At 31.4% G+C, this 23,275-nt stretch overlaps 1 protein-coding gene across 1 annotated transcript; it reads left to right on the forward strand.

Annotated features, from left to right (window-relative positions):
• The first annotated feature begins 15,690 nt into the window (after nucleotides 1-15,690).
• LOC139876587 (pumilio homolog 1-like) lies at nucleotides 15,691-23,142 on the forward strand. The gene is made up of 9 exons (XM_071863927.1): nucleotides 15,691-16,651; nucleotides 17,305-18,377; nucleotides 19,001-19,142; nucleotides 19,238-19,345; nucleotides 19,429-19,641; nucleotides 20,182-20,292; nucleotides 20,409-20,603; nucleotides 22,361-22,535; nucleotides 22,771-23,142. The coding sequence occupies exons 1-9, from the start codon at nucleotides 16,004-16,006 to the stop codon at nucleotides 22,806-22,808; spliced, it is 2,703 nt and encodes a 900-aa protein (XP_071720028.1). The 5' UTR covers nucleotides 15,691-16,003; the 3' UTR covers nucleotides 22,809-23,142.
• The last annotated feature ends 133 nt before the right edge of the window (nucleotides 23,143-23,275 follow it).

Here is a 23,275-nt window from a genome sequence, read left to right on the forward strand (position 1 = left end):
CCATAGAACGATAATTATGCTTGAGGTATAGATTGCGAGTTTGAGATGTGTGGTGATGTTGTTGTTGTTGTTGGTACTGGTTATGCTGCTGGTGCTACTGATGGTGGTACTATTGATGTCGGTGCTACAAGTGTTGTTGGTGCTAAGGTTGGTGATGATGTTGGTGTAGTAAGTATAGCTTGTAAATCACGCACCATTCTTGTCAGGTTTTCTATCCTTCCCTCTATCATTTCTATCCATCCACTCATCTGATTCGATATATCTTGATTATCAATTCGAAGTTCCCTAACTTCTTCTAATATTTCCCTTTGATTGGTATTCGGAAGTAGAGGTCGAATATTTTCTGAGATTGCAGTAATGCGACCTTCGAGGTGGAAAACTTTAGCAAGAAGGGTGAATACAGTGTTGCGCATAGGTTCACCGGTGAGTACATCGTTTTTCTCCGATGTTAGGAGGTAAGTTTGGCTCGCGGTAGGGCTCGCCTTCTTCATTTCTCCATCGAGTGAGTAAGTCTCGGACCCACCCCCATCTCCTCCAGAAAGAAAAATAACTAAATGGTTGAGGCACTTCTGGTTCATTGACTTTGGAGTCTGCTTCAATATACATCTCGAAATCGCTTCCGGAACTAATGGAATCCAAACTAGGTGTAGGATCCATCTCTCATGATTCGTTAAAGGGTTTTGATATGAAATGATTTTCGAATATCGAATGATATTCTAACTACATATAGAATATCTAATATAGTACAGAAGATCCCGTAATTTACGGAGGGAATTAAGGAAACGTGTCAGATAAAATCTACAGTAACAGATACCCTAAGATATGAATTCTTGTCTATACACTATTCTTGCAATCATTGCAGTAAGATGTGTCTAGACTAAGAATGATAAACAGGTAATTTTCTAAGGATGATAAGTAGATGATTTCCGACTAGAAATGATAAGCAAAACTTTTGACATGCAGACACGGTCGAAGTCCAGCCTCACTAATGCCTCCTAACGACTTATCAGTTAGACACACTAATGCAGACCTGGTTCGCTAAGACCTCTGCTCTGATACCAACTGAAAGGACCCGTCCTAATCCATCTGGACGAAGTCCATATCGATTATAAACGATTCACAATAGTTGGTTACATCGCGAGGTACTTGACCTCTATATGATACAATTTTACAAACATTGCATTCGTTTTTAAAAGACAAACTTTCATTACATCTAAAGTTGACAACATGCATACCATTTCATAATATATCCAACTAAAATTGACTTAATAATAATCTTGATGAACTCGATGATTCGAATGCAACGTCTTTTGAAATATGCCATGAATAACTCCAAGTAATATCTATAAAATGAGCAAATGCACAGCGGAAGATTTCTTTCATACCTAAGAATAAACATGCTTTCAAGTGTCAACCAAAAGGTTGGTGAGTTCATTAGTTTATCATAAACAATTATTTCATAATTTTAATAGACCACAAGATTTCATATTTCCATTTCTCAAAAACATACGTCCCATACATAGAGACAAAAATATCATTCATATGAATTGAACACCTGGTAACCGACATTAACAAGATGCATATAAGAATATCTCCATCATTCCGGGATCTTCCTTCGGACATGATATAAATTTCGAAGTACTAAAGCATCCGGTACTTTGGATGGGGCTTGTTGGGCCCGATAGATCTATCTTTAGAGTTCGCGTCAATTAGGGTGTCTGTTCCCTAATTCTTAGATTACCAGACTTAATAAAAAGGGACATATTCGATTTCGATAATTCAACCATATAATGTAGTTTCAATTACTTGTGTCTATTTCGTAAAACGGTTATAAAAGCAGCGCATGTATTCTCAGTCCCAAAAAAATATATTGCAAAAGCATTTAAAAAGGGAGTAATGAGACTCACCTAATGTATTTTGTAGTAAAAATGCATATGACGATACTTAACAACTGAACAATGCAGGGTTGGCCTCGGATTCACGAACCTATATCATTTATATATTTATTAATACACATAATTGTAATTGAATAATTATATATATAGATTTACTAGTTATATCCTTTTTATATTAATAATATATATATTTCATATATTCATTTGGTACATAAACATATTAAGTTTGTTGTGTTATATGTATTAATTATATATATATATATATCGATTTCATTTGGTTGTTAAAGTTGTATTTTGATAATACTAAATTAATACTTTAGGTGATAACCATAATAATAATAATGATAATGCTAATAATACTGATAATAAGGTTATTAATTTTATAAACGATAATATAAATGATAGTTTTTATAATAATCCTATAGTAATGGTAATAATAGTAGTTTTGATAATAATACCTAATACTCAATAATAACAATAACAATCTTTTTACTAGTGATAATTTTAATAATAATACAACTTGTTATTAATAATAATAAAATCTTCATATATAATTTCTAAAACAATAATTAAAGTTTCTATAGTAACAATTCGTAACCCCTAATTATAATATTAGTAGTAATATTTATCATAATAATAATATTTGGTGATAATACTAGTACTTGTAATAATAATGGTATTACTTATTAATGATAATAATAATACTACTAATAAATCATAATGATAACATAACAATACAAGTAAAAAAAAATAAGAAACATATAATAACAATAATAATAATAATAATAATAATAATAATAATAATAATAATAATAATAATAATAATAATAATAATAATAATAATAATAATAATATTAACAATAATAACAATAATAAAAATAATAATAGCAATAAAGATAGAAAACTACCTTAGGAAGGGTTTCTAAATTTTTTTTGCCTCATACGAGACTCGAACCGCCAACCTCTCGAAAACCCGCAACACTCCTAACCATTGGGCTGTCGCCCATATATCTGTTTTAAACTGGGAACTGTTTGTATAAAACCCGTATTATCTTGTTCTTACACCATCTTCTTCCTCGCATCAATTACTCGATCAGAGAACTCCACTCATAACCAAATAACGAATAAAGGGTTGTATTAAAACTTGAAATTTAATCATAAATGACCTGTAATATATTCTCTGTTCAATTAAATGAAGTAAAAAAAAAAATATTCAGGCCTGCTGTACCGTCGCAAGGCATGCCACAACTCAAAATTTGATTCAACTATTAGAACATTTTTAGACTAAGATCATAACATGAAAAAGGTAGCATTAATCCTCTAGAAACTGTTGAGACCATTGATTTCCACTGAAACATCATACAAACCTTCAATTCGATCTTGAAACAACGTTTGACTTTTTATTTTCAAAACTTTGACCCCAAAATTTGTTTTCAATTCAAGGATTTGAGGATTTAAACTTTCCAGATAGATGAAGTAGAAGATTTTAAACAACACTGCATTAATAGTTTTTGAAATTGATTTCAAAATTCGAATTTTTGAAGAATCGACCAAGACAGAGGTATACGTTCATAATTTCTGTGTTTTCTTTATTTTCTTTTCAATTGCAGGAGATGTTAGCATACTGTAAGGATGGTAATCGACTATATGAGTCTGTACGTGATTTGATCGATTGAAACCGACTGGTAACAAACTGTCGACATAATATTCGTTTCCAAAGAAAACAAAACAGAAAGATACAAGAGTTAGACAGGGACATGGAACTGAATTATTTTGAGATAAGATACTTAATATTCGTTCCTAATTTGTATCCACAAGAAAAACTGATAAAAGACAGAATTAAAATATTACACCAATTATTTTATACAAAGTCTCATTTATTTTGTAAGTTTATAAAATTAATAATTTATATATATATAATTATATTATAAATACAATAATATTGATTTATATATTGTATCTGAATATATATATATATATCAGTGTATATATAACTAATTTTATGTGCTTGAATATATATATACATATATGTATATATATATATATTTATGAATCATGATTTATCTTGTTAATTAATAATCATAACTATAATAATACTTTTAATGTTACAATTAATAATAATAACATTTTATAATATTATAATAATAATATTTTAGATGATAATATTATCCACAATAATATTGCTAATAATAATATTAATTATGATGTTACTAATTTTATAATTTATTATTAGTAATCATAACATTAGTGATAAAAATATTATAACCATTTATTTATCATACTTCACATTTATATGTAATAATATCTCTAATACTAATTTTAATATTAATGGTAATTTTTATAGTGATGAGAGTAATAATATTGATATAAAAATTTTATTTTAACATGTAATTTTTGATATATTAATATTACATATTGTTTATGAAATTTTATATTTTATATAAGGTAATAACTTATATCGAGTAGTAATTTCTTATATATGCATATATACATCACAGTATATAAATAATAAGTGTTGTTAGAAGTTACATATATACATATAGATACATAATAATATCATGTATATATATTTATATAACAATACTTAATTGTTTATTATTTTATATGTTTAATTCCAATTGATTAAAGTTTATTTTTATTAATTCAAAATATTATATATATCCTTTTATCTTTATATATATGTATATATATATATATATATGTATGTATATATTTATTTACATACATACTTACACACAATGGCTCGTGAATCGTCGGGAATAGTCACGGGTTAAATGAATACATAAACACAGTTCACGGTTTTTGAGACTTCAACGTTACAGACTTTGCTTATCGTGTCGAAATCAATTACAAATTAAGTTTAAATTTGGTCGAAAATTCCCGGGTCATCACAATTGTGATTGCAAATAATACGAAAAATTTTATATAACCGAGTAATGAAAATTTTATAGAAGTTCGAGTCGTTTAAGGTGACAATTTAAAAAGGAAAACGAAGTTCTTAGTAAAACTAGAGTTATGTACAACATGTACTATTTTACGTAAAATATCTTTTGAATAAAAGAATTGATTTGAAAAAGTGAGAGTATAATTTTATATGTACTAGTCAAAAAAATAAGTAAAGGTAAATTTTATTTACTTTATTATATAAACATATACGATTTATAAAATTTGCACGAATGGTAGTAAATAAATTTATTTCATAAAAATTTTGAGAGGATCGCACAGTAAAATAGTGTATGTAAAATTTTGGTAGCAGAATTTTTCATATTTCGGAGGTTACGAGTTGGAAATAGATCGATGAAAATCGGGTGAAGGTATTTTGAAAATTTTGAGTTATTTTTAAGCAAAAATGTTGCGAGGTAATGAAATCTATTGCATTTAAATACGGTTGATGACTATTATTGACATATGTTCTTGGAATTCAAAATGTTCATGTGTGAAGCTGTTGCTGGCAAGTGATATATGAATGGTGGAGTATGAGAATGAGACAGTGAATGTGGTGTTTATAATATCTTCGTTTGAATATTCAAATGAAAATCTTGCGAGTGGTTGTCGCTTATCTTCGACGGGTTTCCTAATGGGTTTATGAAAATCTACACTAGGAGCGTAATTACAGATAACATAACAGGAAGCATGCTTTGAAGAAATTCCGAGAGTGTCACTTCAGAATATGCATCCTTCCTTCCAGTGGGGATATGATAATTAAACGTCAAAGAGATAAGTTGTTTAAGAAAGAAAGAATGCAAAGCTTTACAACTTTTATGGCATAGGAGAATTTATTTATCTAATCATGGTTATGAGATATATGGTTTGATCGTAACGATCTCTTTGTATATCTATAAATCAGATGTAGATTAACCTTCATGTAATAACATGAATGGCTTGGAAATTTCTCTTTGATTCACTTTCTATTCCATATGTCATGATATTGGAATTTCTATATGAATTACCGTAATATAATCACGTCGGCCAAGCGTCATTATATTTCACTAATTCATACTTCCACTTCAATATCACCTCATATGGTCAGGACATGTGATCAAACTTAGATAGTTGACGTTGGAATGTTAAGTCATGAGTGACATCCCTTCGCGTGATTCAAAGATAACTTTGAATCATAATGGCGAAGTTAGGTCATAAGATATATATGGATATGATAACAATCACATACTAACCGATCCTTTAGGGTCGGGATCAGGCAAGATGATAGGGTTTTGGCTTGATATCCTTAGGAAAGGATACATAATGTTAGAAGAGGTAAAAGCATATAGTAAGATGGATTGGTAGTATAAAGATTAAAGGAAAGCACTTAAAACTAAGGCATGAAAGGTTATAGACCTAAAGATTGCTAAGGCACCCACATAAGGTACACATAGAATGCAATCCAGGTTCTCTATAACAAGCCTTGGCTCTCCTAAATTACATAATGAGATAGGTATGGTGGCATTCTATTATTGGAATACAAGTAAGTCATGGCTCTTATTCAAAGAGTCAGACGTGTAAGTATAGTTCCTATAGCAAAGTGTTTCTAAAGATTTTGAATGGTATAGGAGTTCTAGGCATAACAAATATAAGTGAACTTAATGCACATAATCTAGAATGTAATGCAAATAATCAATGCATATGAACAACTCGGTTATAGACTAGACTCACTAATGCATCCTAACTATTCATGTTAGTCACACTAATGTAACCTAGTTCCCTATAACCAGAGCTCTGATACCAACTGTAACACCCCGCCAAAATCGCCATTGACGCGGATGTTAACTCTGGTCTCAGTGCTCGGCTTGACTTCTAAGTAACAACAGAGTTCTACAGCGGAAGCAATATATCTAAGTACCTGAGACAAAACATGCTTAAAGTGTCAACCAAAATGGTTGAGTGAACAACATAGGTTTAACAATTATAATAAGTTTTTAGACCACAAGATTTAGTTATAGAGATTAATCAGTTCGGTAGTAGTGCTGGTGTATATGATATCAAAACTAACCAAAAGTTACCCTAAACACATCACGTTCGTGTCGTTGAATCATTATTATGTATCCATTGACCAACGGTCATCCGGATAGAGACATCACTCTCAAGAGCGCTATTCACAATAACTAAGTTTACCATTATTCCAGTAATTAACGATATCATGGTAGGGATTTAGCATGAATCAAAGCATGTTAACACAGTTTGAACTAATCAAAATAAAGTTTTCGAGTACTTGTGTCTAAGCGTAAAACAGTTTGAAAGCAAGCATGTGTCTCACCCCAAAAGTTTAAAATAAGTATATAAAGAAAATTAAAAAGTGGGGCTATGAAGTTCACCTTAATAGCAGGTAGATATTCCACGCAAGTTATATGATCGAAGTGTTGAACACGGAGACCTCAACCTAGAGATATTATGTTCGATTAGTTAATGTCTAATAGACATAAAGTTTGTTTATTAATATAGCAAACTATATTAACAGTGACCGTTCTCGAGAAAAGTTATATTTATATAAGTGATAATATACTTAGTGTTCTTAAGTGTTACTATATAGATAAGTGTATGAGTTATAATAATAATAGTAGTATTATTCTTTAATTAATCAAGTATTAAGTAGTCTCATTAATACAAGTGTTATATACATCCATACCTACATGTTACCTATACATATAATCTTTGTTATTATATTATGTATGTATTTATAACCATACTATGTATGTATATCTTTTATGTATGTGTTACATATATATTAGTGTAAAGGTGATACATATATATACATATAACTACTTATCATCTTTGTAATTTCTTATAATATTTACCTAATACATATACACACTCATACATACATACACACATACATATACATACATATATACATATACATATACATATACACCTATGTATATATTCACATATACACACACATATATCTACAATGTATACATGTACATACGTACGTATGCATGCATGCATGCAAGCATGCATGTGTATCATTATTATTATTACTTACTAACCTTCTTTCATATATTACTAATCACATAAAATCATAACCTTTAATCATAATACATAAACTTCTACCATTAACCCTAATCTTCATTCATGTACATAATCTTTTAACTTAAAAATCTAGCTTCATGTTCATAATCCTTAACCTTTAACTATTATAATTAACTTCATAAACAAAATCATAATTAACAACCTAATACTTTATCTATTATCATCTAGTTTATAATCATACTTAATCTTATAAACTCATTCATAACCTTTTAACATTATCATTATCTTATTCATAAATCAATACCATGATCATAACTTATATCCATACTTGATTATATTACAAGTTCATAACTTTCTAATTATTCATACCACATAATCTTTTAACCATATTCACCTTATTCATAATCATTATCTATTTAATTATTTCATATTTTTATAATTATTCATACTTCAAGATCAATTAAAACACGATAACTAAAACAATCTAAAAGTATGATTAGTTTTAAGGTTTTAGGTATACCTTAGGAGTATTAAGATCAAGAGAAGGTGGTAATGAAAACCCAATAGAGACAAAAACTCCAACAGCAAAAACGACCCAAACAAAAGGGTTTTTGGGTATGTTTGAACACGCAGAACCAACAGGAAGTTTACAGCAACACAAGTAGACTTTGAGACTGATTTAGGGTGTCGAAAGATAGCAGGAAAAAGGTTGAGATGATGGCATATGTGGTGGTGATTGCGTCGATCAGCAACAGCAGCAAAGAAGCTGCAAAAATAGGCGATGATGGGCTGTTTGGGTCACGACAGCAGCAACAGAAAACATGGGCTGTTTTCGTTGAAGGAACACAGCAGGAAAAACGCAGCAACAACGAGTTTATTACGGCTGTTTTTATGGCGATTTGCAGCTGAAGATCAGCAGGAAAAAGAGCTGTTATGGTGGCGATTAGGAGCTGTTTATGTGGCGACAACCTGCAGCAAAACAGGATGATGAATGGGCTGTAAAAAACGCAGCAGGGATGTGTGTTCGTGTGATGGTTGTCGACTGCAAAAAGGCTGCAGAAAGTAGTCGATGCAGGTGATGGAAAAGGGCTGTTTTCAGTCGACTAAACAAGGGTTGTTTGGAGATGGAAACTGCCGTTTGATAAGAATAAGGAGGAGAGGTTTTTGTGGCTTTATTTGTGATGCCAAATTATGAGAAACATGAGGCATTTTTTATAGATAATTAGCAAATTGTACTCACATTAGAATTCTAGGATTTACTTGGTGATCAAGGATGCAAGTTAGAATTAGAGTAGAATTAGGCTTTGTTACTTAGCAATCAATTTCCCTTCTCCATTTTATTATTATTTAGCCGATTTATATAATAAGTTTATATATTTTTTTTATTTCGGTATTTTAATATTTATTTATATATATATATTATATATTTTTATTATTTAGGGTACATTTATATAAAATACATTTTATTTAATAATAATAACATTATTTATAATAGTTTTTAGGGTTTGGATTTAATATTTAATATTTAATAGGATTAGGGTTTCGTATTTAATGTATAGGGTTAGGTTTAGGGTTTTAATTAATATTAGAGTTTAAGTATTAATTACCTTATTTATTATACCCGGATAACAACCCTAATGCCAATACACAGGATATGACATTGAAAGCCTAAGGGCAATTTGGTGAATTCAGAATGGAAAAGTGAGGGTTGTTATAGATATAATCAATACAAGTTAACAAAAGTCTCACGAAGTTGCATATCAAATAGTTTAGGTACTTGTGTCTAAATTGTAAATCATTTAAAAGCAAGCATGTGTCTCACCCCAAAGTTATAAAACAGTTATGAAATAGTAAAAAGAGGGGCTATGAAGTTCACCTTAGTAGCAAGTAATATATTCCACGTAAGAAGTATGAACGGAGTATGTAATCGGAGATCTCAACCTAGAGATGTAATCTTTGATTAGTTAATGTCTAACAGACATGAAGTTAGTTTATTAATATAGCAAAATATATTAACAGTGACGGCTTTCGAGAAAAGTTCATATTTTTGGAAACCTGCTATTTATGGAAAGCTTCCACTTATAGTAAGCTTCTAGTTTAAGAAGTTCGGGTTATAATTCTTCACAAAGATGTTGTACAATCTTGACCAAACTTTGTTGCTATCATGCAAGTCACTCGAATGATCTGTTATTACCGGGCGCCCAGGATTCTTGACCAGAATCTAAGTCATGGCATTCGAAATCCACAAGTGGTTCCCATAAGTCAACAAGGACCACCCTAGGCCACATGTAGCGGTAATGTTTGTAGTCTTTGTACATTATCTTTAATTATAACCTTCACGTTATAGGTGTATACACATAAAAAATTATTAATATACTTATTAATTATGTATATAGGTGATAATATACTTAGTGTAATTAAAGTGTTACTATATAGTTAGGTTTATAGGTTATAATAATAATAATAATAGTGTTACTCTTTAATTAATTAACTATTATGAAATCTTATCATTATATGTGTCATATATATAAATACACCTATATGATATATATATTCTTTATTTATTTTCATACATATATATGTTCATAACTATGTGATATATATATATTATGTGTATGTGTTACATATATCTCAAGTCAAAGGTGATACCTAAAAATACATATATATATATATATATATATATATATATATATATATATATATATATATATATATATATATATATATATATATATATATATATATATATATATATATATTATTTATTATTATCATCATGTATGTATTTATAGCTATATGATATACATGTATATTTTATGTAAGTGTTATATATACATTAATGTAAAGGTGGTACATATATATACATATAACTACTTTACTTTTCATGTTTTACTAACCTTATATAACTTACACAATACACACTCATACATACATACACACTCATACATACATACACACGTACATATACATACACATATACACATACACATACATGTATGTATATATTTACATATACACACACACACACATACTTATATCTACAATGTATACATGTACATACGTACGTATGCATGCATGCATGTATATCATTATCATTACTACTTTACTAATCCATAAAATCATAACTTTTTATCATAAGTATAACCTAATAACATTATACTACATGATTAATCATACAATTACATTAATATTCATCAACCCTAATCATAATAATTATTCATGTTCATAATCTTTAACTTAATACCTTTAATTCAACAGGCATTCATAAACTAATTTTATAACTTATTCATAATCTACTTTCATAATTCATACTTGATTATATTACTTATAACATCACAACTTAACCTTAATAATCATGATCATTCTTTTATCTTAACCATGTTCATATCATTATTATGATTCATAATACTTCATAATCATACTTTTAACTTCATCATTAACTTATTCATAATCATATTCATTATCACCTACCATCATGTTTCATGATCATACTTAATTCAATATACTTAACATAATACTTAAATATAACTTTAAAAGTAATTGATTTAAAAGCAAGATTAACTAGGGTTTTAGGGATACCTTTAGAGATTAATATCAAGAACAAGATGATGATTATGGGTCGACTAAAAACAGATTCACAGCAGCAAACAATCACGATCAAACAAGGGGTTATCTTGGACTATTTTGGTCGACAGAAACAGCAAGAAAATGCAGCAACAATGGACTGATTCTTGGGTCTATTTGGTCACGAATACACCAGCAGGATACCAAGCAAAAATGCAGCAACAAAGGGGTTGATTGTGGGCTGTGAAAGTGGCGAATATACAGCAGAAACAGTAGGTTTGATGGTAGTTATGATGATTTGATGGGCTGTAGAAGGTGGCGAGTTGCAGGCTTTTGGGTGGGGGTTGAATGTCGACTGAATAAGGCTGTTTGGAGGGTTGATTTAGTCGATAAAAGAGGACTGTAGTGGAAGGCAGAATAACATAAGGGAATGAGAGGGATTTGGAGTTTAATTGGTGATGCAAATCATGGGAAAACTTGAGCCTTTTTATAGATGAGTTAACAAGTTGTAAACACATTAGGATTCCTAGAATTTACTTGGTGATCTAGGACAAGATTAGGATTAGACTAGGATTTGGTTTTGGCTTAATGATCAAGTATTATCCTTTATCTTCTTTTAATCTAGCCGACTATTTATAGTTATATATATTTATTACTTTTTTCGGCATTTTAGCTTATTTATATACTATATATTTTTTTTATTAATAAAGTTACATTTATGTAAAATACATTTTATGTGATCCTTATTTATTAGTCATGTCTTTTAATAATTTTTACTTAACTAGATGGCAAAGGCCGTGCGTTGCACTTCTTGTTTCACATTTTAATATTATTGTTTTTGAAATATAAGATAAAGATGACACTTAAGGTTACATGAAGATGTTAGTAATATTGAGTATGAGCATCAATGATATGAAGTTTGTAAAATAGGAGTTATATAATGTTTTGGAATTGAGGTAAAGTAAGATACATACTCACACGTCGTATCATTACCACACGCAACACGCCATATCAGTACAAAAGGCAAAAATTTGAAGAATAAAGATGTATATATGTGTAGTTCTACATTATATGTAGTCTAGAAAAGATATTGATGAAAAATATACGTGAAGTTAGAACTCTTATAACCAAGAGCATGTTAATTCATACGGTTTCTTCAAGTGATAGTCATATACTTTAGTCTGTTTATGATCCACATTAAAACTCTATCATATCTTTATTGCATATAGTCATCAAAAACTAACTCGTGAATTAAATGTATTACAGTTAACTATCACTTCATTTATAATGCATTAATTTTATAATTTTATTTTAACTATTCAATTGCATACTATTTTGAGAGACACGTCAAATTAATTGATTCACTTATTTTTGGACTATCTAGATGCTTTCACACTTCGTTCACACTTTTGGCATGGACTTGTAAAGTCATTATAAAAAAATACAACTAATTTACACTGTAAAAAATAAATGTACATCGTAATATAAATAATACAACAAATTCACAATTTTGGATAATCTCGTGATGCTTAACATTTACCCATGCAACATTTAAAACATAGATGATACATGTTAAACATTTACTTATATCAAAGTAAAAATAAGCTTTATATTTATTTACACACTAACAAAAAACTATACGATGAAAATGAACAAAACAAAAATACAACAATCGAAACGAAATAAAAAGAATCAAAGCAAAAGACAAATTCAAAAGAAGCTACCCCGAATAAGCAGGAAAACATATTAATTTGCATTCTCCAATATGTGTGACCATATTTTTCCAATTAATATTATATGGGATGAGATGAGATGATAATTCCTTTCTTGACATGTACATATGAGATCTAAGATGAATAAAGAACAATCGAGAAGTTCTTTTCATTGGTGAGAAAAATAAAATCACATTTTTGGGGCTATCCTTCCAAATAGTGGTATATATAGTGGGTGATGTGAATTAATTGGTTATCTTACCTTTTATTACCTTTATAAGAGTTACAATTAAAGTAGTAAATTTAGATAATGAAAGGTGTTTTTATTAGTTATGTTTTTCTTTTTATATTCCCTTCCATTGATGGTTAAGTTGGAAGTTAAAATAGGAATTAAAATTAAGAAAACAAAAATGTGCTATAACAAATTTATGATGGAACTCATATCATTTCATGAGTTAATGCTTTTATTATTGTAAATTATTAATAGAACAAAAGTTTTCCCATTAAATCTCAATCAATATATAAATAATATAAATTTATTAAAATAAATTGTAATGTGGTGGCACAAAATAGTTAGAGAATTTATACGATAATGTAACATTTATTTTATTCTCATTGATTAAATAATATTTCCTATTAATTGTAGTAAAAATGGAGTTATGGTGTGTGGTGAGTGGGATGGTTAAGAAACTAACCTTGGTCAAGAACATGGGTAAGTAACCTAATTAATGGAAATATGAGTCAACTTTTATAGGTTTATAGATTCTTATTAGTTTTAATCTATATAAATTGTCACAATTTAAATTAATACGTACAGTTTATATTTTTAATTTAGTATTAGGGTTAGTTAGGGTTTAAGGTAAATAAATTCGTGCATTAATTATAGAGCATTTAATTATCTAGATAACAACCCTAATGACAATACACAGGATCAGGAAATGAAACCCTAAGGGAAATCTGGTAAATTCAGAATGAAAAAGTGAGGGTTGTTATAACTATACAATCAACAAATTTCACGTTGGTATTGTTTAAAAGACAGCAACACAACGCGATACCTTCATTATCTTCCTTTTCCTCTCCGCCTATATATTTTCACATTTTTTAACAGCAGTTTGAGATCAACCATGGACACTAAACCACTCACGCGATCATCTCTCGCAGTTGCATAACCCACCCCAACTGCTGCCTTGGAAGAAACCTGGACCAATCCGAAGTCATGGCCGGTAAAACCCCCTCCCCGTTGCCCCCACAACGCAACGTGCGAAAAGCCACCTTGGATGAATTTCAAGGTCATGAGATAACCTTGTGTGCAATGTTGTAATCCTCACGAGTCAAACTTCTGACATCTAACAAAAAGTATCAGATCACTACCACTTGAACTACAATACGTTATACTAAAAGTAACACTTAAACCACATCCCAAAATAAAAAAGAAATTCCCAAACATGACAACTTCTAATAAAAAAGCACACAAACTACTTTTAGGAATATATGGTACTCCGTATTCACTAATCATTATACACATGTTTACCGCCAATACCTCATTTTTTTGTCACTTTTGTGAGTCAATGGCTCAACTTAGCATTGGGGCAGAGTTTCTACACTATTCCTATAACAAGCAATCTAATAGCTTTATGTGGCAATCTATCGATCTATCCATATCTCATCTCTTACTATTTATATACAACTATTTTTATATTACTATAACACAATAAAAATGTTTTTTACCTTACACATAGCTTTCTATTAACATTATTAACATTAACATTAACATTAACATTATAAGAATATATCAGTAAAAACTTATTCAATACTTGATAAATAGCATCCATTACTGTTATTTCTATGTGGTTGAGTAACACAACGTAGCTTCCCATCTTTCGTTTCTTTATCCAAATATCTATTTATCAACGAAGAATTTTATGAAATTGCAAAATATTATCATCACTGCCTCACTGGATTCTATAAAATTAATCCATCTTTAACAATAATTGTACACGTATATGTGTGCACAAAAATCTTTAAAAATTACTCTAAGTTATTAACATTGTTACATGAATGTTATGTATGTACTAACTATTTTTCTAAAGCATTTTTGCATTTAAATTTAGGTACCATCAATCAATAATAATGTTGTCACCAGTCTCATTAGTCAAACACACTGGCTCAAAGTCATAATAGTTAGTTATTGGGGATATTTTAAGTTACTGAGTTTAGTTTTTGTTACAGTCAGCCAGTAGTGGTTGAAAATAACAAAACCCTAAAAGGGTCCTCTGTAAGAATCAATTCGCCGCCTGTTTAACCTGCTTCTCACACATACATATACAATACATTTCATTCTTTATACATATACAATACATATAGCTCAATATAAACTAACCCTCGTCACTATCACTCGCCTCTATATATCTTTTTTGGCAACCCTTTTCTTCAAAGTTGCCGTTCTTACAATCTAATGTAAAAATAGTAATTTTAAACTTGCCAAAATTATGATTCTCTTATATTAACATCTTATAATTTGTTAATTTCCGTTTTTGTGCGTTTCTTGATCATAAAGTTTTGATCTTTTTGGTTATCAAGAACTGATTTTTAGGTATTAGATCATATTTAGCCACAAAGACTCTTACTTTCGTGATTAGGGTTTTTTAGGGTTTGTTTAATTTGCTGTATAAGTGATCAAGATTCGATTTTTATCAGCTCAGCTTACTAAGTCTGCTATATTATCATCTGGGTATGATTATTTAGGTTATACTGTAAAATAGTTTATTGCATCTGGGTACTTTTGTTTTTAGCTTTATAGGTGTTAATTGAGGTGTATGAACAAATAGCCAGTTTATATAAATAAATAATAAATAGTATAGAATGTTGTCTGAATTGGGTATGAGACCGATGAATGATGGTTCTTTCGGGGACGAATTAGAGAAAGAAATAGGATTGTTGCTTCATGAACAAAGGCGAGAAGCCGATGATCATGAGAGGATGTTAAATATGTATAGAAGTGGGTCGGCCCCACCGACCGTAGAGGGTTCTTTAAGTGCAATTGGTGGTTTATTTGGTACTAATAATAATAATGGAAGCAATAGTACTAATTTAGCATTTTCTGAGTTTGCTGGTGGTAATGGATTTATGTCTGAGGAAGAACTTAGGGCTGATCCTGCTTATTTATCCTACTATTACTCGAATGTTAATCTAAACCCTAGGTTGCCGCCACCACTTAAGTCGAAAGAGGATTGGCGGTTTACACAAAGATTGCAAAGTGGCAGTGGTGGGGTCGGTTTAGGAGGAATTGGTGATAGGAGGGCCGCTAATCGGACTGATGGTGGCGGCGGCGGTGATGGTGGGGTGTCTCTTTTTTCAATGCCGCCTGGTTTTAATTCGAAGAAACAAGAAACCGAGAATTCTGATGCTGAGAAAGTTAAGGGTTCGGCTGAGTGGGGTGGCGATGGGTTAATCGGTTTGCCTGATTTAGGGTTAGGTAACAAACAGAAAAGCCTTGCTGAGATTTTTCAGGTGAATTATTGTTCCTTTAGCGTCTATCAATATGAACTTTATGTTTTCTTTTTATGTGTTTTGTTGCTATAAATGTATTACTATCACTGAATAGTTATGAAGTTTCATCTTAGTGCAATTGGTGATCAAGATTCGATTTTTATCAGCTCAGGTTACTAAGTTTGCTATATTATCATCTGGGTATGATTATTTAGGTTATACTGTAAAATAGTTTCTTGCATCCGAGTACTTTTGCTATTAGCTTTATAGGTGTTAATTGGGGGATATGAAAATATAGCCAGCTCACCAGTTTATATGATATATATATATATATAAATAGTGTAGAATGTTGTCTGAATTATGTCTTATGTTATAATATATATAAACCAAAAAGCATACTTTTTGTTTGCTTTTTATGTGCCGTGTTACTAAAATTATGTTACTATCACTGAATGGTTATTAAGTTTCATCTTAGTTTATTGTACACATTATTAAGGCTTAGTTTATTGAACACATTATTGTATGTGCATTAGTGGTGTTTTGGATTATGTTCTATTTGGTTCGATTCATTTTAGTTTCACAAGTTATATTGGATCACAAAATCACGTAATTGTTTGTTTAGGTGATAGAATGTTTTTATGATGTTGGAACTAATCATGTAAAACTGTGTGCAGGATGATATGGGCCGTTCGACCCCACCTTCTAATCATCCGTCTAGACCAGCTAGCCGCAATACTTTCGATAATAACGATGAAACTCTGGGTCCCACTGAAACCCAAAGCCAACTCAGCAACGGTTTACCAACATCATACTCTTATGCTGCAGCACTAGCCGCTTCCTTATCAAGAAGTGGGACCCCTGACCCGCAACACATTGCCCGGGTCCCTAGCCCCGTTCCAACTCCTATTGGAGGTAATCGAGTCAACTCCAATACAAAAAGTCAAAATCTTTTCAGCGGTGGCCCGTCTCAATCGAAAGGTTCGGACGATTTAGCGTCAGCATTATCGGGAATTAATTTGTCAAACGGGTCCCAGTTTGATCAAAATCCTAATAATCTGTATGTTGATGGATCGAGTAATAACTTCTACGGTGGGTGGGACCCATCATATTCGAACTATGGTACAACCCGGTATTCAGTCAATTCGCCACAAATGGCGGCGGGTCAAGGCGGCAATTTGAATCTGCCGCCACTTTTCGAGAACGCCGCTTCGAGATTCGGATTGGATTCACATAGCCCGGGCAGGATTGGGACCCATATGGCGGGAAATGGGTCTTTTATTGACCCGATGTATTTGCAATACTTAAGGACAACCGAATACGCTGCCCAATTAGCTGCCCTAAATGACCCGTTACCCAATTCGTATACCGATTTACTTCAAAAAGCGTATCTTGGAATATCGCCACCACATAAGTCACAATATGGTGTTCAGACTACTAGTCCAAACCGACATGGTTACTATGGGAACCATGGTTATGGAATGGGCTTATCGTATCCCGGGAGCCCATTAATGAACCAAATTCCTAACTCTCCTCGTGGCCCAGGAAGCCCAATTAGACTCGATGAACTTAATACACGTTTCTCTCCTCAAATGAGAAACTTAGGTGGCGGTGGTGGTGGCGTTATGGCGCCATGGCATTTAGATGGTGGTGATAATAGTTTTGGGTCGTCGTTACTTGAAGAATTTAAGAGCAATAAAACTAAGTCATTCGAGCTTTCTGAAATCACTGGCCATGTTGTGGAATTCAGGTATATATATACATATACACACATATATTGATATATACACACATATATATACACACATATATCTACACACATATGTATACACATATATCTATACACATACATATATTGATATATATACACATACATATAGACACACACGCACACACACACACACACATACACACATATATACATACACACACATATACATATAGACACATATACATATATAGACATACACATATACATATAGGCACACACATACATATAGACACACACATATACATATAGAAATACACACATATACATATAGACACACACATATACATATAGACATACACATATACATATATACATGCACACATATAAATACATACACACATATACATATAGACATATTATACACATACACACATACACACATATACATACACACATATACATACACACATATACATATAGACATATATACACATAAACACATATACGTATATATATACATATACTGACATACACACACACACACACATATACAGATATACAAACATATACATATATACACATACATAAATATGTATAAATACATGTACATTCGAAACTATTATATTATCGGTCAGTGCGGATCTAATTCTTATTTATGTCAGTGCGGATCAATACGGGAGTCGTTTCATACAACAGAAACTTGAAACCGCAACTACAGAAGAAAAGAACATGGTTTTCAAAGAAATTTTCCCACAGGCTCTTACATTAATGACCGACGTTTTTGGGAATTATGTGATTCAAAAGGTATAATCTTTTTCATCTTTGTTTAGTTATTGTTAAATGGGACCCACAAAATAGAGCTGGCATTTTCATTTTTAATTGACTTTTTGCATTTTCAGTTTTTCGAACATGGAATGCCATCTCAAAGAAGAGAAATGGCTGCAAAGCTTTTAGGGCATGTATTGACACTCAGTCTTCAAATGTACGGTTGCCGTGTTATCCAGAAGGTAAAAAATTATGGTGTTTTTTGAATGATTTTTTTTTTTTTTTCTTTTTTTCCAATTTGGTTTTTAAGGTTTGACTTTTTCAGGCGATTGAAGTTGTTGACTTGGACCAAAAGATCAAAATGGTGGAGGAGCTCGATGGTCAAATTATGCGTTGTGTACGTGATCAGAACGGGAATCACGTTATTCAAAAGTGCATTGAATGTGTGCCCGAACAACATATTCAGTTCATTATTACTACTTTTTATGATCAAGTTGTTACACTTTCTACCCATCCATATGGTTGTCGTGTTATCCAGGTTCATATTTCGTTTTAAATTTCTACCCAAATCAACGTACTAACAATCTAACTTCTAACTTGTATATAAAGAGAAAATGTTAATTAAGTAAGTGTATTCAATTACTACTGTTAAATGATTATGTTAAATCATAAGCTTACCATTAATTTGGGTTGATTTAGGTGATGGTGTCATATTTCTATTTTTTAACCATTGATTTGGATTTCAATAATTGATTTGAATTTTAACCATTGATTAGAATTCCAACCAAAACATTATTTGTCCTTCCTCTAATTAAGGTGACATCCCTCCTAATTAGTTATTTGTCTCTATTTAGTTACTATAATTTGTTACTAAATTAATTACTTATTACTTATTTATTAGTAATTAAATTTATTTTTAATTTTATTATTAGTATTAATTAATCTGCGATGTCGCGGGTAAACTACTAGTTCAATATGTTAAAATAGTTGCAGTTGTAGTTGCACGTGTAATCTAACTCATTGTAACTTCAAAAGAAACGGAAATTATATCATATTTTTTTCTTTATTCAATTTGTAGAGGGTGCTTGAACATTGTGAGGATCAAGAAACACAAAGTAAGGTGATGAATGAGATTCTTGCTTGTGTAAGCATGCTTGCACAAGATCAGTACGGAAATTATGTCATTCAGGTGCGTAACACATACTAATTCACTTGTGATTTGATAATTTTCTTTCATATTTAATAATTATATCACTTTCATATTAAATAATTAATAATTATTCATGATATCTATGTTTAAAATAGCATGTACTGGAACATGGAAAGCCAAATGAACGATCTATAATAATCCATGAATTGGCTGGCAAGATTGTTCAAATGAGTCAACAGAAATTCGCATCAAACGTTGTCGAGAAATGTTTGACTTTTGGTGACGCTAGTGAACGCAAACTTCTAGTGACTGAGATGCTTGGGACCACCGATGAAAACGAGCCTCTTCAGGTAGATGAGACAACCCTTTTTTTATTCGTTTTTATTGACGGTGTGTGTGTGAATGTTAGAACATAAAGAAGCTATCAATCTCATTTAAGTTGGGCCAGCCGCGCGCGTGTGTGCCTAAGCTAGCTTCGAATACATTATTCATGTCGATCAGCCTCATGGACCGTTACCTTTCCGCCATTTCAATAAAACGTAAACAGTTTAAGTTGCTTGGAGTGATGTGCCTAATAATTGCTTTGTAAGACAGTCTAATAGATTTTATAATAAAATATACATTCTCATATCATGTGATAATATTAATCTGATTGGGTTTAAACTTATTTTCAGAAATTGTATAAGGATGGATCCATCACAGACTGATAAGTTTTGCAGCATCATGATTAATGACATGTACAAAGTAGACGATGTGAGGGTGTTCACTTCATTTAATATGTAAACTAGGCTATTTATTTGGTGAATTTAGTAGATAACATCATTGAATCGACTTAATCTTGCATCTTGTTGGAATGGAACTTCTGGTTCTCAATATCGTGAAATGTAAGCCGATGACTTCAACGGCCTCATCTTTTATGACAAGATTTGTTCTCGATTCTGCCCTAGGGGTAAACCAAGTGGTAGTAAAAGTTAACAAATCTTCTCAGGAAAAGATGAGGCAGTTGGAGTCATCAGCTTACACTTCAAGATATCGAAAACCGTAAGTTCCATTTGAGCAAGCTGCAACATTCATTTGATTCGATAAGATTATTTACTAAATTACTATATACATAGCCTAATTAACATATTAAATAAAGTGAACACACTCATATCGTCTACTCCGTACACGCCATCAGTCATGCTGCTGCAACTTGCCAATCATTTGGTGGATAATTCCTTGAAATAAGTTTAAACCAATCAGATTAATATCATAACATGATATGAGAATCAACAACAGCAACAAAACCCAATCCCGCATATGCGAGGTATGGGGAGGTGAGATGTAGACAATCCTTCCCGTACCTTAGAATAGAAAAGAAGTCGTTTCTCTAACCACGAGTCGAGAAAAAATTCTCCACTCACAGGAAGAAAAAGTCATCCCCTCTCTGCTCCAAGGTAGAGAGATTTAGAGAGATTGCTTCCGTGAGGACCTCCGGCAAAAAAAAAAAAGTCGCCATGAAAATGGTATAATCAAATTTTCATGGGTTTTAAAGCCTGCCTGAAAATCATTTTAGGCTCTACGAGGCAGTTAAGTCACCAATTAAGTCGATGCTTGTAATTGCCTCGATTAATCGAGCCGAAAGGCATTGAAAAAAGAACTCTAAAGGCATGCCAGGTGGAAGTTGTTGCGCATGCAGAGAGCCAACCACCCGTAACAAACCAAACACCACTCATGCACCTTTACGGTAAACATCTCCGAAACCACAAAAGTAAATGAAAACCAACCAAGCTCAAGAGCAAAGAAGGTCGTCCTCAGCCATTTCAATAACATGATATGAGAATATTTATTATAAAATCTATTAAGTGTCTTGTGAAGCAATCATTAGGCACGTCACTCTAAGCAACAGAAATTGTTTACTTTTTATTGAAATGGCAGAAAGGTAACAGTCCTTGAGGTTGATCGACATGAATAATGTATCCGAAGTTAGCTTAGAGGACTCGGAAACCTATAACAGAATAATGTATCTTGTGGAGTTACAAGTGATACAGATCTCACGATCTTTTTTTATTTTGTTGATCTGTGCATTCTAATGAATTTAATGTCACACTTTTCATTTATTATTCAGGCAATGATGAAGGATCAATTCGCAAACTATGTCGTGCAAAAAGTCTTGGAAACTTGTAGTGATCAAGAACGAGAACACATTCTGTCACGAATAAAAGTTCATCTGAACGCACTGAAAAAGTACACGTATGGAAAACATATTGTTGCTCGTGTTGAGAAACTTGTTGCTGCTGGCGGTACGTATTCATATCGCTTTATATACATCTAACATAATTTTGATCAACGTAACCACTTTGACTCTTTCAAAGTCAAAACTTTGACACTATAGAAGTCAAAACTTTAACTCTCTAAAAATCAAAACTTTGACTCTAAAAGTCAAAACTTTGACTTTCTTAAAGTCAAAACGTTGACTATCTCAAACTATATACGAGTGTCATGTGAATTGATTGTGTTTTTTGGTTACATTTATAGAAAGGAGAATTGCAGCACAATTGTCGCACAATGTTTAAGAGGCGTAGGAAGAGAGAGTTGTACAGCTAACCGAGGCTAGTTTGAGCTGCTATCGAAAACGGTCAGTATATGTGCTGCTGATTTGCAAATGAAGTTTTAATACTTGTACTAGAAGAAACTGTAAATGCCGTAGTTTTCAAGGTTTATTATACATAGTCGAGGCTCACGTTTCCTTGGATAGGGTGTAAAAAATGAGTGAAGAATAACTGAACTGTTTTATTTCTACGTAGTCGTGACTGTACAAATATGTTGCCTTAGGCGAGTTGTCGCTCATATGTATCGAATTATAAGAGTTATATCTTATGCAGCTGAGAATGTATGTTTGAATTTGATTGTGACACATGCCCATCTTTTTATTTGCGTTCGCGCATGTAAATTTTGCAAAATATATACGAGTAGTATGCTAAAAGATCTAATGATCTGGTCGGGTTACGATTGAAACATATAATCTGTTTGAACAAACCAG

The sequence above is a fragment of the Rutidosis leptorrhynchoides genome, chromosome 11 (assembly GCF_046630445.1).
Source record: "Rutidosis leptorrhynchoides isolate AG116_Rl617_1_P2 chromosome 11, CSIRO_AGI_Rlap_v1, whole genome shotgun sequence".
Lineage (NCBI taxonomy): Eukaryota > Viridiplantae > Streptophyta > Magnoliopsida > Asterales > Asteraceae > Rutidosis > Rutidosis leptorrhynchoides.